This window comes from Trachurus trachurus (genome assembly GCF_905171665.1).
Source record: "Trachurus trachurus genome assembly, chromosome: 2".
Lineage (NCBI taxonomy): Eukaryota > Metazoa > Chordata > Actinopteri > Carangiformes > Carangidae > Trachurus > Trachurus trachurus.
The window spans coordinates 12,724,765-12,739,055 of NC_139914.1; the positions used below are offsets into that span (position 1 = coordinate 12,724,765).

Consider the following 14,291-nt stretch of genomic DNA (forward strand, 5'->3'; position numbering starts at 1 on the left):
CCGAAACAGAGGAAGAAGAGGGTGAGAAAGGAAGCAAATGGAGTGGATGATATGGACGGTACGAAGCACAAACGTCTTCTGCTTCACTTCACGTTTCTTTTGCGTTTCTTTCTTTATTTTATTTTCAACTCCATCTCTCCATTTCAGACCAGGCGGTGGAGATGGGAGGCCTGGGCAGCAGGAGGGGGTCTGAGGTCGGAGAGCAACTCTCCCCCGAACCCACACCTGAGGCGGCTCCGCAGAGGAGGAGGAAGAAAAAGAAAGCTGCCACTATCGGTAGAAACAGACGTACAAACCTTTAGATCTTGTAGTTTCACTGGGATCAAAACAAAACAAAAAGGAAAACTCATTTGTTTCAGATCTAGAGGACGACCAGGCCGATCTAGTGAACGGAGACACAGCAGATCAGATCACCGATGGAGAGGAAGTGGTGAGAAAACCCAAAAGGAAAAAGTAAGAGAACCAACAACATGTTCTTTAAAGGGATAGTAGCATTTTTTTTTAAAGTGGGGTTGTATGATCTACAAATAGCCCCTAAGTACTGTAATTGCAGGAGTAGACTCTCTGCACTCCTCCCGTTAGCAACGCCAGCCCATAATAGCCCTGCCCAGAGATTTACAACATCCAGGGCTGGAAAAAATTATATTATAGCGAACAATGGAACTGTGTATTTTTTTTTCACGTAAAATCTCTTTTAGGCCGTGAAAATAGGCCGTTTCTTTGGGTCCATTCACAACACTGTATGTTGTAAATCTCTGGGCAGGGCTATTATGGGCTGGCGTTGCTAACGGGAGGAGTGCAGAGAGTCTTCTACTGCAATTAAAGTACTTAGGGGCTATTTGGAGATCATACAACCCCACTTTAAAAAAAATGCTACTATCCCTTTAATGTCATTTTCATCAAATAGTTGCCTAGTAAGTAAACTATAGATGGCAGTCACAACAGTATTCCTGTCCTTTCAGGAAGCCGAGAGCGGTGGAAGCGTCGCAGCTTCCCGATGAGCTGGACGTGGAGGAAGACGACATCATCACCGACGGCAACGGCCCTCCCGCCATCCCACAGCATTCCCTGTTCACCGCTCCGCACGGACAGAGTCAGCCGGTCGGGAAGCTCTTCGTGGAGAGAGGCAGTGAGTTACAAACCCTGCAGCATTTAAAGTCTTTATTTATAACACTTCTCTTTTCTCTTTTCTTAGGTTTGATATATATTCACTTCTGTTTTATTGTTTTATTGAATGTTTTTAATGTCCATTACCTGCATCTATTTAGCTTTATTGTTATTATATGTTTTAGTTGTGGGTTTATGTTGGGTTGTTTTTTAAAATGTGCTATGAATTGAATTGAAATCTTTATTTGGAACATGCATGAAACAAAACTTAATCAAAATCTCCATGATCAGAGAAAAATAAATGAATAAAAAAGTTTTATAAAGTATAAAATAAAAAGTATATATTAAATAAAACAACAAACAACAAAATGCAACCAAACAAAAGGACAAAATGTTAGAAAAAAACTTATAAAACTCCTACCTGTTTCATTATAATCAAAATAACAGTATCAGAATCAGTATATATACAGTACTATAACAGTATATTACTAATAATGATAATAATAATAATGAAAATATCACTAAAAATAACAATACATCAGTATGATAGTACAATACTAATTGATAATAATGATAAAATATAATAAAATAACATCCAAAATAACATGAACAATAGATTGGCAAGCCCCCAGATCTATATAAATAAATATATTGTTGTGTATGTGTGTGTGTGTGTGTGTGTAGAGCGTTTCCAGGCGGCCGAGCGCTCCGACTGGAGGAAGACCAGCGACCAGATGGAGAACATAACGGACTTCCAGCACATGCAGCCGCTCTGGACCACCAGAGATGTTTCTATCAGAGTCCACGAAGGATTCAGGTGAAATAAAACACAACAACACACTCCTCCTTGTTTTTTTTGGGTTTGTTAAAAGTCTCTCCTCCTTCAGGGTGTTGGGTCTGTACTGTCATGGCTTCCTGGCGGGCTGCGCCGTGTGGAACATCGTGGTGGTCTACATGCTGGCCGGGCAGCACCTGACGGCCCTGACCAACCTGCTGGAGCAGTACCACGGCCTGGCCTACCCCTACCAGTCTCTGCTCTACATGCTGCTGGCCATCAGCACCGTGGCCGCCTTCGACCGGTGAGCAAGCACTCATCCACCGATCGTTGCAGCTCTAGAAATGTGTATATGTTGTAAAAAAAATAAAAATAAAAATGTTTGTGCTTGTCAGAGTGAATCTGGCCAAAGGCTCCATGGCTCTGCAGGAGTTCATCACGCTGGACCCCGTCGCTCTGGCCTCCTTCTGTGAGTCCCCCCTCCTTTTCTAAACACATTACATCTCCCTGCTTTCTGGGCTTTCCAAAAAGACCAGAAGGTGGGCCCACATTATACCAGTTTTAGAATCACTGCATTGGCTCCTTGTGTGTTTCAGGATGGATTTTAACTTTTCTTTTAATGGTTTTTAAATGTCTTAATGGTCTTGGGCCGGTCACAACTTGTCCACCAGAGCGTTGTGGAGTTGTTGGATTGTGTATTTGATGAGTTTGATGAGGGAAACCAAGAAATCCCATGAGCCTCTGTAGCGTAGCTCTGAGCAGCTCACGGCTCTGCTCCACCGTTCTAAAAACAGCTTGCACCGACAATTAAAGGTGATGAACCTACTGCTATGACTATAGGGATTATGGCAATGGGCCACTTTGCCAAAATGGTAAAATATCCCTTTAATCTTTTACCTAGCTAGGTTCTTAACCTTTTTTTTTTTTTTTTTTTTTACTGATGGGGGGCATTGGGGTATTGCTTTTTAACTATGTAAAGCACTTTGTGCATTAATCATGCATTATAAATAAAGATTGTATGATTTGATTTGGTTTCTGTCTCTCTCCTCTGCAGTGTATTTCTCAGCGCTGGTCCTGTGCTTGAGTCAGCAGATGACCAGCGATCGGATCAACCTGTACCCGCACTACAACGCTACACTATGGTGAGTGGTGTGTGTGTGTGTGGTTTCTGATCGTGAAGCCTGGATATAATAAACCTGACGCTCTCCTGTTCTTTGCCTCCAGGCCTCCGGGGTCGGAGCATCAGATCCTTCACCCTTGGGTGACGATCAACCTGGTGGTGGCGCTGCTGGTCGGCCTGGCCTGGATCTTCATCTCCGCCCGACCTGAGACCGACTACACTGAAGGTGAGAGAATCAGAGAGAGAGAGATACATCTCATCTGTGTTGAATACCGCTCAGTCTCACCCACAGGAATGAATATCTCTGTCTTCCTCAGGTTATCTGATGGCCATGGAGATTGAGCCGCCCAGAGCAGAGGACAAATCAGAAATGAACGCCTGAGGGAAAAACACGACATCTTTGTTATCACTTTGCACATTTCTTTTTTTTGCACCATATTTTAGCTCCGATTGTGTTATACTATTACATATTTATATATTTGAAATATGAATGCGATTGTTTCTTTGTAAATACAATGTTGTATTCAACAAATCCAACATGTTAGGTTTGTATCAGTCACATGTTTATACATTGTTTATTAGCATTTTAAAGTAATAAAAATATAAAATCACAACTACAGTTTGACTTGTTGATTGATCTTCATGAAAAAAAGTTCAAATATAGATAGATCAATACAGTGTTTTTGCAATTGTAATTGAATTCTAAATGCAAAAAGGTGTTAGTGCTGCTGGGTCTTGTTGTTAATCCTCATGTGCTCTTTGAAAACGCTGGGTGTGTTCTTTTTCAAAAGTTTGACAAAAACATAAAAGGCACTCTGCAGGATTGGTGGAAAAATTACTAAAATACCTTTATTTTACATGGCAATTAATTAAAAAATCATACCATGTTGACCACCAACACTGGTCTCCATCAGGAATAGGAGGATATTCCAAAACCTGGCAACCCAAACATTCTGCTAATTAATGGCTCAAACTAATTAATTAATTATTAATAATACATCTAAATATAATTTAATTGTTAAATAGCACAAGTTTTTCCTTCACAAGCTTCTAAGTTAACTCTTTTATGAATGGAGAGTGGGCTTGTTCATCGATTTCACTACCATCGACTAGTTTTCCCTGGCTAACTCCAGCAGCCTGTGTGTGTAGTCGAGCGCAGAGCTTCTCCCTGTGATTCCTGTTGACGTGGTGACTGATATTAGAGTTGTCGTGGAGCGACAGTCCAGATATTAATGAGCTGAACTAACTAAACCAGCGCCGTGTGAAGGGAGAAGTCATGCTGGACTTTGCCATCTTTGCTGTGACGTTTGTCATCATGTTAGTCGGCGCTGTGCTCTACCTCTACCCGGTAACGTAACGTTACGTCGCTGCTGCAACTTTAGCTCCGAGTTAGCTACGTAGCTGTCCGTTATCTAGACACAGTTACTCCTGTAGCCTCTTTACACGTTTTAATGCACAGTAGCGTTTATTATTATAGTTATAAAATCCATTTTAAGTAAAACATCGAGTTCTTATTTTGATATTCAGCTGTCACAACAAGCAGGAATCTTCTGCAGGGAAAAACAACTTTTAAGAATCAATAGTGGGCGGCAACGACTGCTGATCTATTTGCCTTAATTACTAGTGGGAATATGTGAATATATTAGTATGATATTAATAAAATACATGTGAAAATATTGAAATCAAATCCTGCAAAGTTTTCCATTTGTAGTGCGTGAAAAAGTGTTTGCGACTAAAATAAGATTTTAATTGGCATATTTTTCACCACCTTTAGACAACATTTATGCCTCATCTTTGTATAGTAGCTTGTATTCTGTGTATTTTATTACTTTTATGTTATGTGTAGGGACTACAGATGGAAATTAGCTGGGAGCTCAATCTGGTGCAACCATCTTTTCATTTTTTCCTTTAAATGATTAATGTAATTGCACATAGTCCCTTATTAAACTAATAAACTAAACCTGTCATTGCCTGAAACGTTATGCACATGCAGGACTATGAGTTGTATGACATTAAATGACTCATTTGACTAACTTAGTATCTGTTCTGTACTGTTTCAGTCATCCAGAAGGGCCTCTGGCATCCCAGGTCTCAACCCCACAGATGAGAAGTAAGTTGATGTGTGAAGGGTTTAGTTCAAACTGAAAAATGAAAGTGAGATGATGTGCTGATGAGGATCTCCTCCTCCAACAGGGATGGCAACCTGCAGGACATCATCAACAGAGGCAGCCTGCACGAGTTCCTCGTCAGTCTGCACCAGAACTTCGGCTCTGTGGCGTCGTTCTGGTTCGGCGGCCGTCCCGTGGTCAGTCTGGGCGCCGTGGACCAGCTACAGCAACACATCAACCCCAACCACACCAGTAAGTCTGATAGTATGCACCAAACCATTCTGCACTGATGTCTCCTTTCAGTAAAACCACACTCTTTATTCCTTTACTCCTCTCAGCTGATTCCTTTGAGACGATGCTGAAGTCGTTGCTAGGCTACCAGTCAGGGATGGGAGGCGGCGCCAGCGAGACGGTGATAAGGAAGAAGGTGTACGAGAACGCCATCAACAACACGCTGAAGAACAACTTCCCTCTGGTGCTCAAGGTTTGTACAACAGATGAATGAAGAAGGCAAAATTTACAGGGATGCAAACAGCGCGCCGAAAAGCGAAACTCGCTTTTTTCATGACCAATTAGGTGACTTGTGTGAATCGTTCAGATCCGAAGAGTTTTTGTTTTGGGAGGGAGGGAGGGAGGGGGGGGTTTCAGTGTCTCAGCTGGGGTCAGTAAAATGTTTTTCTAACAGGCTGACAGTGACAATCACGTGAAACTGAGGCGAACTCATTCATGGTTGTCTCTGATTATACTGATAACAGCCTTCCTATTCACCTCCAATGTTGTTCGTTCACACCGTCACCGTTTATTCGTTACGTCCGCGGTGTAAAAGGCCGTGACGCAAAGACGCGATTAGGCGCGAGACGCGATTAGGCGCGAGACGCGGTATACGCGACTTTTTTTTTTTGCGACGCAATACACCCGATTCTTTTATGGCGACGGGACCTTCGCGTCTTCGTCCTTTTCATCGTGTTTGGTGGGAAGACCCACGAGGGGCTTCCCACCAAACACGAGGAACGCTTTTTTTTCGCTCGAGTTGTGACGCGCGACCAAACGCGAGATACGCGAGAAATGCGATTTATCGCTCGTTGACTCGTGTCAAAAAAAAAATTCACGAGCCCGCCAACAACTTTTTTTTTTTTTCAAAGGAGGTTCAACTGGACTTAGTTATTTGTCTAGGAAGACGTTTCACCTCTCATCCATGAGGCTTCATCAGTTCATGTAGCATCTGACCAGGCTGGGACTGGTCCAACTATCTGGTGTGGAGACTCAGTATAAGTCCAGTTGCTTTCGATTTAACCTCCTTTGAAATACTATGACCTGGACAAATGAGAATATGCACAGGCCTACAACAACATTTCTGCTCTCACCAACCATGGTTGAGATCACAACGCTGCTGTAGCTGCTCTGGAAGTCCGAGACACTGAGGCCAATAACGATAACGTGACGCACAGTTATGTTATGAGACACATTATGCATCCCAACTGTCTTTTTTTTTAGAGGATTTATTTATTTATTTTTACCAAGAATGCGCCCAAAACAATCATGATCCAGGGGCCAAAATTCGAAACAAATATATATATTTTTTAATCATAATTCTCATTATTCTCCTGATGTCGGTTTAATGTAAACAGATTGCGCTGATATGCGTCATGTGACAGCGGGGCAGTGCTGCAGCTGCTGTGCTGTGATGGACCTGATCAGACTGGTGGTGGTCCACAGTCAATCAGTCCCAGATCCTCCACCGTCAGCAGATCCCCCGAAACCCCCCGCAAATAATACATCGACAAGAAGTTAAGTGGCAAGTTGCACCTTTTCGTCGGCTTATTATTTGCGGATTATTATTTTTTTATAGCCTATATAACGTCACTGCAACATGCGGCTCTCAGTGCTTGTCGGTGTTGTGTCTATAAATTGTGAAATAACTTTTCCTCGATAGAAATATGAGACGTGGTCGACAGGTTTCATTCATCCATGTTTTGGCAGACGATACAAATAACCAATGATAATGAGATTTCCACCGCGCCGAACCAATCATGTGGCTGGAATAGAGCCAGTCAACAGTAACATGTGCATTTGTTTGGGTTGCTGCAGATGTGCACATCAGCTGACATCGCCGGTAAAAGAGAGAGAGAGAGAGAGAGAGAGAGAGAGAGAGAGAGAGAGAGAATGAGTGTTGTCTCGAAAAAAAACAGTAAAGGAGAACTTGGACAAGTGAAAAAACTGAAAAGACGCGTGGTGCGCAATGGGGACACCAGGCAGTTGGAGCGGACCGCGGTCACGGTGCGGCCGCTCTGCTGCTGCTCACCTCAGTGTGTGCGACAACTCATTCATGGTTGTCTCTGATTACACTGGTAACAGCGCTCGTTACCCAAAGCGGCGCGTATCCGCGTGCAGTCGGTGCGACGGCGCCGCCGTTTTTTCCCCCGTGCATGTCCGTTGCTGTGCCAGGCAGGTGTCTCCCACGGAGCTCTGCCCCGTTTCTACGGTGAAGGAGAGACTTCGCCTCCGCGATGTAGAATGTGTTCAATTAAAGTGAAACTAACACATTATATAGGCCTATATGTCCATTACACACTGAATGGGATGTTAAATCCCATGTCTTTATTTCTTCAGTTTATTTTAATAGTAATAATTATGACTAACATTCAGTGAAGACCTAAAATTCAGTATCTCCAAAATTGAAATATTGCAATGGTTTTTATTTTTTTAAAGCATTTTTAATATATAAATGTTGGCCTTCTGAAAACTATGTCCATCTATATGCACTCAATACTTGGTTGGGGTTGAACTACTGGAAATTGACTTTTCTGTGATATTGTTAATGGTGAGCCCCCCCCCCCAATTATTTGGTACATAATGGCATACACATTCAGAATAATGAAAACAAAAGATTAATTGCATTCTTTTTTTTTATATTATGCACATTTATTTACTCAAATATCACAAATTATTAGAATTTATGTTATCGGAACTTTGCAGGACCCGATAACACAATCGGAGCTCAACGCTAAAATATGGTGCAAAAAGGAAATGTGCAAAGTGATAAGAAAGATGTTGTGTTTTTCCTTCAGGTGGTGGAAGAGCTGGTGGGGAAGTGGAAGTCGTTCCCGGATGCTCAGCACACCCCGCTGTGCGGCCACCTGCTGGGCCTGGCCATGAAGACCGTCACCCAGCTGGGTCTGGGAGAGCGCTTTGGAGACGACACCGAGGTCATCTCCTTCCGCAAGAACCACGACGCGGTGAGGAGGCTTGGTGGGACATGGAGTTATTGAAGGAATCTGTTCTGTTGAAATTCTGTGGAAAGGCTTCATTTGATTAGTTTCTTTCTTTCTTTCTTTTTTCTGTCTTTCTTTCTGTCTTTCTTTCTATCTGTATTTCTTTCTTTCTTTCTTTCTTTCTTCCTTTCTTTCTTTCTGTCTTCCTTTCTGTCTTTTTTCCTTCCTTCCTTCCTTCCTTCCTTCCTTCCTTCCTTCCTTCCTTCCTTCCTCTATTCCTTCCCTTCTTTATGTCTTTCTTTCTTTCTTTCTTTTTTCTGTCTTTCTTTCTTTCTATCTGTATTTCTTCCTTTCTGTCTTCCTTCCTTCCTTCCTTCCTTCCTTCCTTCCTTCCTTCCTTCCTTCCTTCCTTCCTTCCTTCCTTCCTTCCTTCCTTCCTTCCTCCCTTTCTTCCTTCCTTCCTTTCTTCCTTTCTGTCTTCCTTCCTTCCTTCCTTCCTTCCTTCTTTCCTTCCTTCCTTCCTTCCTTCCTTCCTTCCTTCCTTCCTTCCTTCCTTCCTCTATTCCTTCCTTCCTTTCTTCCTTTCTGTCTTTCTTTCTTCCTTCCTTCCTTCCTTCCTTCCTTCCTTTCTTCCTTTCTGTCTTTCTTTCTTTCTGTCTGTCTTTCTTCCTTCCTTCTTTCCTTCCTTCCTTCCTTTCTTCCTTCCTTCCTTCCTTCCTTCCTTCCTTCCTTCCTTCCTTCCTTCCTTCCTTCCTTCCTTCCTTCCTTCCTTCCTCCATTCCTTCCTTTCTTTCTTTCTTCCTTTCTGTCTTTCTTCCTTCCTTCCTCCATTCCTTCCTTTCTTTCTTTCTTCCTTTCTTTCTTTCTGTCTGTCTTTCTTTCTGTCTTTCTTCCTCCATTCCTTCCTTTCTTTCTGTCTGCCTGTCTGTCTCTGGTGTTAGATCTGGTCAGAGATTGGGCGAGGCTACCTGGACGGTTCCCTGGAGAAGAGCTCCAGCAGGAAAGGACATTATGAGAAGGGTGAGAGTCGCTGTACGATGCTCTCTGTCGTTTCTCTCTCCACTCAGTCTGGTGTTTGCCTTTAGTCTTCATTCCTTTCTGCACCTGCTGCGTGTTGACATGTGGGAGCCGCAGCAACGAGCCACAGCCGCCGCCGTCGTCATCTCTGGAAAAGTTTGCAGAGGCTCAGACGTGGTCGATGTGAAATCTGTGAGAACAGACCGACTGTGCTCCGTGTTATCACCTCGATCGGTGAACAGCCGCTGGGATATTGATTCTCTGCCGCCCTGCACCTGTTCTGCAGCTAATCCTCATTGCTGTGGAGGCTTGAGGAACATAATCTCAGTATGAGAGCTAAAAGAAATGTAAAAAGTGTCACATTTTCCTGTTTTCAGCCCTGTCGGAGATGGAGTCGGTGCTGCTGTCGGTGGCGAAGGAGAGGAAAGCTCAGAAGAAGCAGAAGGTTTTTGTCGACACTCTGCTTCAGTCCAGCCTCACGGAGCGACAGGTGAATAATACTGATGGAGACTCTAACTCCTAAAGCTCATAAATCTTCATTATTCCCACAGACCTGAACGCATCTCCCTGTCACTGTCTGTTTCAGATCATGGAGGACTGCATGGTGTTCACCTTGGCCGGATGCGTCATCACCGCCAACTGTAAGTGATCAATTCTCTCACCAACCAGTCGATCAATAACTGAAGCTGTTTCCTTTCTCTTCTTTTTCTTAGTATTTTAGCAGGACATCATCTTTTTTTTATAGCTTCAGCTTCTTCCTGCTCCTTTTGAACATAAATAAGTGTTAAGTTATGTTGTTATAGATTTATTTTTGCATGGTTGCCTTGTATTTATTGTTGTTTGGTAGTTTCTTTTTATTTTGTTCTTCCTTTATTCATATAAACTTTCATTTATTAATTCATCTATATATATATATACTGTATATATATATATATATATATATATATATATATATATATATATATATAAAGAAAGACAAAACAAGAACAAATATAGACCAAAAAAAAACTTTAGACAAAGAAAATGAAAAAAATAAATAACTGAAGCTGTTTTCTGAACTTAAAGCTTCCATGTGACATGTTGTGGTTTGACATGTTGTGGTTTTTTTACAGTGTGCATCTGGGCGCTTCACTTCCTGTCCACCTCAGAGGAAGTGCAGGACAAGTTGTACCAGGAGCTGGAGGACGTTTTGGGTTCAGATCCAGTTTCCCTGGACAAGATCCCTCAGCTCAGGTGAGATCATCATCTCTGGACCTCAAACTAGAAACCTGACGTCTGTTTCTTCTTGCTACATTATTTATTTAAGGAGACAAATATACACTATAAGTGCAGATGAACTGTCATAATAAACTCGATCTTGTTCATTTTCTCCCCTTGAAAAGATACTGCCAGCAGGTCCTCAACGAGACGGTGCGGACCGCCAAGCTGACCCCCGTGGCGGCTCGGCTTCAGGAAGTGGAGGGCAAGGTCGATCAGCACGTCATCCCCAAAGAGGTATCGGCTTTCCAGCTCTCTAGTCTGTCTACAGTGTTTCTCCCCCCAGCTCTTTGTCACATTGTTACAGCCAGACAATCAGAGTTTCATTCTTATCAGGGTTTTTGTTTCAGAGAACAGAAATAATAACCAAACCACACAGGGCTCATGGAATTAAAATGCAAATCAGTTTTATTGAGATTTTAGAGTGTTTGGTTTCAAATTACTGGGATTATAGTTAAAGGGATAGTAGCATTTTTTTTAAAGTGTGGTTGTATGATCTACAAATAGCCCCTAAGTACTTTAATTGCAGTAGAAGACTCTCTGCACTCCTCCCGTTAGCAACGCCAGCCCATAATAGCCCTGCCCAGAGATTTACAACATACATTGTTGTGAATGGACCCAAAGAAACGGCCTATTTTCACGGCCTAAAAGAGGTTTTACCTGGAAAAAAAAACACAGTTCCATTGTTCACTATAATATAATTTTTTCCAGCCCTTCAAAGTGCAGGAAAAACACAGTTTTTATTTGGACCTAACCAACTCACGTATCCCTCCGCCCAGGGTTAGCGCCCGCCGATCAGCAGTTGGTTAGGTCCAAATAAAAACGGTGTTTTTCCAGCACTTTGAAGGGCTGGAAAAAATTATATTATAGCGAACAATGGAACTGTGTATTTTTTTTTCAGGTAAAACCTCTTTTAGGCCGTGAAAATAGGCCGTTTCTTTGGGTCTGTTCACAACACTGTATGTTGTAAATCTCTGGGCAGGGCTATTATGGGCTGGCGTTGCTAACGGGAGGAGTGCAGAGAGTCTTCTACTGCAATTAAAGTACTTAGGGGCTATTTGTAGATCATACAACCCCACTTTAAAAAAAATGCTACTATCCCTTTAAAATGCAAATCAGTTTTATTGAATTTTTAGAGTGTTTGGTTTCAAATTACTGGGATTGTAGTTAAGAAACTAATGAAATATATTGTGTGTGTAGGATTTACCAAGTGTTTTTATGAATGAAACAGTTGTGTATATATACAGTGGTAAGAAGGGCTTTGTTTTCATATTCAGACCCTGGTGATCTACGCTCTGGGAGTCGTCCTGCAGGATTCTGACACCTGGAGCACCCCGTACAGGTGAGCTGCAACTTCACATGGAGAAATGTTCAAATAGATTTAAAAAAATAAATAAAAATTTGGTTTAAAATATTGATCTGTGCAGTGGTTGACATGGTGATTTACTGTGACATCTCTCAGGTTTGATCCAGATCGGTTTGAGGAGGAATCAGCGAGGAAGAGCTTCTGTCTGCTCGGCTTCTCCGGGAACCAAACGTGTCCGGAGCTCAGGTGAAGATGGAGACAGGACAGACTTTAGACTTTTCATTGATCCCACATGTGGGAAATTCACTTGCAACAGTAGTATAGAAGTAAGGAAGACTTCAAGACTATGTATGAAAAGTATGGAATTTGATTTTATACATTTCCAGGTCTGGAAAAGTATGGAAAATGGAAACCATAGTATGGAAATATATTTATTTTATTTATCTTATCTTGGTTTGGTCTTATCTGAAGTTATTTATGTAAATTATTTTGTATGCGCTATCGTCCCTAGCTACAATCTCATGGAAATTATTTGGTTGCATAATGGTATACCCATTCAGAATAATGGAAACAAATGATAAATTGCATGCTTTTTTATATTATGCATGTCTATTTACTTAAATATCACAAATTATTTGAATTTTTTGGAAATTAGGTCCATTAATTAAGGTCCAAGTATGGAATTTGGACATTTCAAATGTGTAGGAACCCTGTAAACTCCACATGGGAACGAAAACACCTGGTCTCAGGTGGTATCTACTTGCAAAGATTATTTAAATAGAGAAAGAAAAACTATATTTACACGTTGTTTAAAGCGAGTGTTCCCATGCTGGGAGTCAAAACCCAGAATCCTAACCACTAGACCAACACTAACTCCAGGTACTTTGTTGTGTGTGGCAGGTTTGCCTACAGCGTGGCCACCGTCCTGCTCAGCACGCTGGTGCGACAGCTGAAGCTCCACAAGTTGAAAGGACAGGTGATGGAGGTCCGGTCGGAGCTGGTGTCCACGCCCAAGGACGAGACCTGGATCACCGTCAGCAAGAGGAGCTAGAGGACCCGTCTTTAAAAACCGCCAACAATCTGTTGAATGTGGACGATCCAGTCTGCAAGAGATTCGAACCATCATTTTTGGGATTTTTTTGTAATTTACAATCCGCACCAGCGCTATTCTTACTCCTCCTGGTGCTACTCCACAGACGGCACAATATCAACTGGTCTGTCCACGGGTTGAAAGACTGTCAAAAACCGTAAGAACCTTATTAATTCTCTACGTCGTGGAGAACAACCGGTGCCACCGAAACTCTTTCTGTAATTCCCACAACAGCTGCCTTGAGTCAAAGTTTCCAATGTCACTAAGAACGGATCACATGTTGTTAAGACATCTCATTCCTTTTTGTAAAGATGTCTTACGTAAGTCATTAGTGTTTAAATTGAAAGTAACTGGACTTCTTTAGGCTCTTGGAGGCCTTCTGGCCCTTTATCCAAAAGGCTTCTTCAGTTCTGAGAGGCCAAGTAGACCCGGGGTTGGGCAACAACTCTCTGTTGAGTTGCACCTTGGTCTATGTGACCCTAAGGACTTGCATGATGGGTAGTCAAGACCACTCCCAAGATGTTCCTCCCGCTTAGGGTTGAATGACTTGGTCTCTGACACTGCTTTGTCTTTTGGATGAGAAGCAAATGTCAAGAACCAAAAGAAGTGTAGTTACGTTCAGTTTCTGCTTTTGATGACTTGGATGACTGAGAACTTGTATGGACATGTCTGACATTTCAATAAATAATATGAAATTAAGATTTAACTAAGTTTGAGTTGCTTACATTTTGCCGTTATGTTTACATTTTCATGTGTATCATTGTTTTACCTAGAGAATAGAGTAGTTATAAGTCCTAATCTTGAATAGATATTTAATTTGACATAATAGAAGATGAGTATTATATTTTAAAAGCTGGATTTGCTTAAACAGTGACCTTAACAATCATAAAAAATAAAACCTGAACAAAATATCTATTGATGGATGAATCAACTAATCAATTAAGCTCTAATTTAGATCTCTCCTCTCTACCCCCACTGTGTACGGAAGCATCATTATATCTAAAGGCAGCTACAGATTGACTTGAATAGTGGATCAATGGTCTATTAATAAATAGATAGTTGTATTGATGTAATCTATCTTAACCTGCTGCTGCTCAGTGACTGAATAAAAGGAGGAGCACCTCAGGAAGCTGATGGACGATATCCCTAAACTGGTAATAATGAAAAAAATCTGACTGGATTTATGATATTACACCAGGTCTCTGGAGTATTTTACTAATCACATAACCTCGAAAGCATTTAACCAGCGGGGGAATCAGCTTTTAATGTGTCTCTCCTCTCTGGTCGAAGCATTATTAA

The 14,291-nt window shown here is 41.8% G+C and overlaps 2 protein-coding genes across 2 annotated transcripts; both read left to right on the plus strand.

Annotated features, from left to right (window-relative positions):
* Positions 1 to 3,500, plus strand: LOC310998950 (transmembrane protein 237B-like). Its single transcript, XM_083989215.1, has 10 exons — positions 1 to 58; positions 148 to 276; positions 360 to 453; positions 963 to 1,129; positions 1,792 to 1,924; positions 1,995 to 2,186; positions 2,278 to 2,351; positions 2,937 to 3,024; positions 3,107 to 3,228; positions 3,320 to 3,500. Exons 1-10 carry the CDS (start codon positions 52 to 54, stop codon positions 3,382 to 3,384), a joined length of 1,071 nt encoding a protein of 356 aa, XP_083845341.1. The 5' UTR covers positions 1 to 51; the 3' UTR covers positions 3,385 to 3,500.
* A 645-nt stretch (positions 3,501 to 4,145) lies between these two features.
* On the plus strand, positions 4,146 to 13,685 carry cyp20a1 (cytochrome P450, family 20, subfamily A, polypeptide 1). The gene is made up of 13 exons (XM_083986479.1): positions 4,146 to 4,350; positions 5,063 to 5,112; positions 5,196 to 5,362; positions 5,449 to 5,594; positions 8,179 to 8,346; positions 9,264 to 9,342; positions 9,717 to 9,829; positions 9,926 to 9,980; positions 10,452 to 10,572; positions 10,722 to 10,833; positions 11,874 to 11,938; positions 12,059 to 12,148; positions 12,803 to 13,685. Exons 1-13 carry the CDS (start codon positions 4,279 to 4,281, stop codon positions 12,951 to 12,953), a joined length of 1,389 nt encoding a protein of 462 aa, XP_083842605.1. The 5' UTR covers positions 4,146 to 4,278; the 3' UTR covers positions 12,954 to 13,685.
* The last annotated feature ends 606 nt before the right edge of the window (positions 13,686 to 14,291 follow it).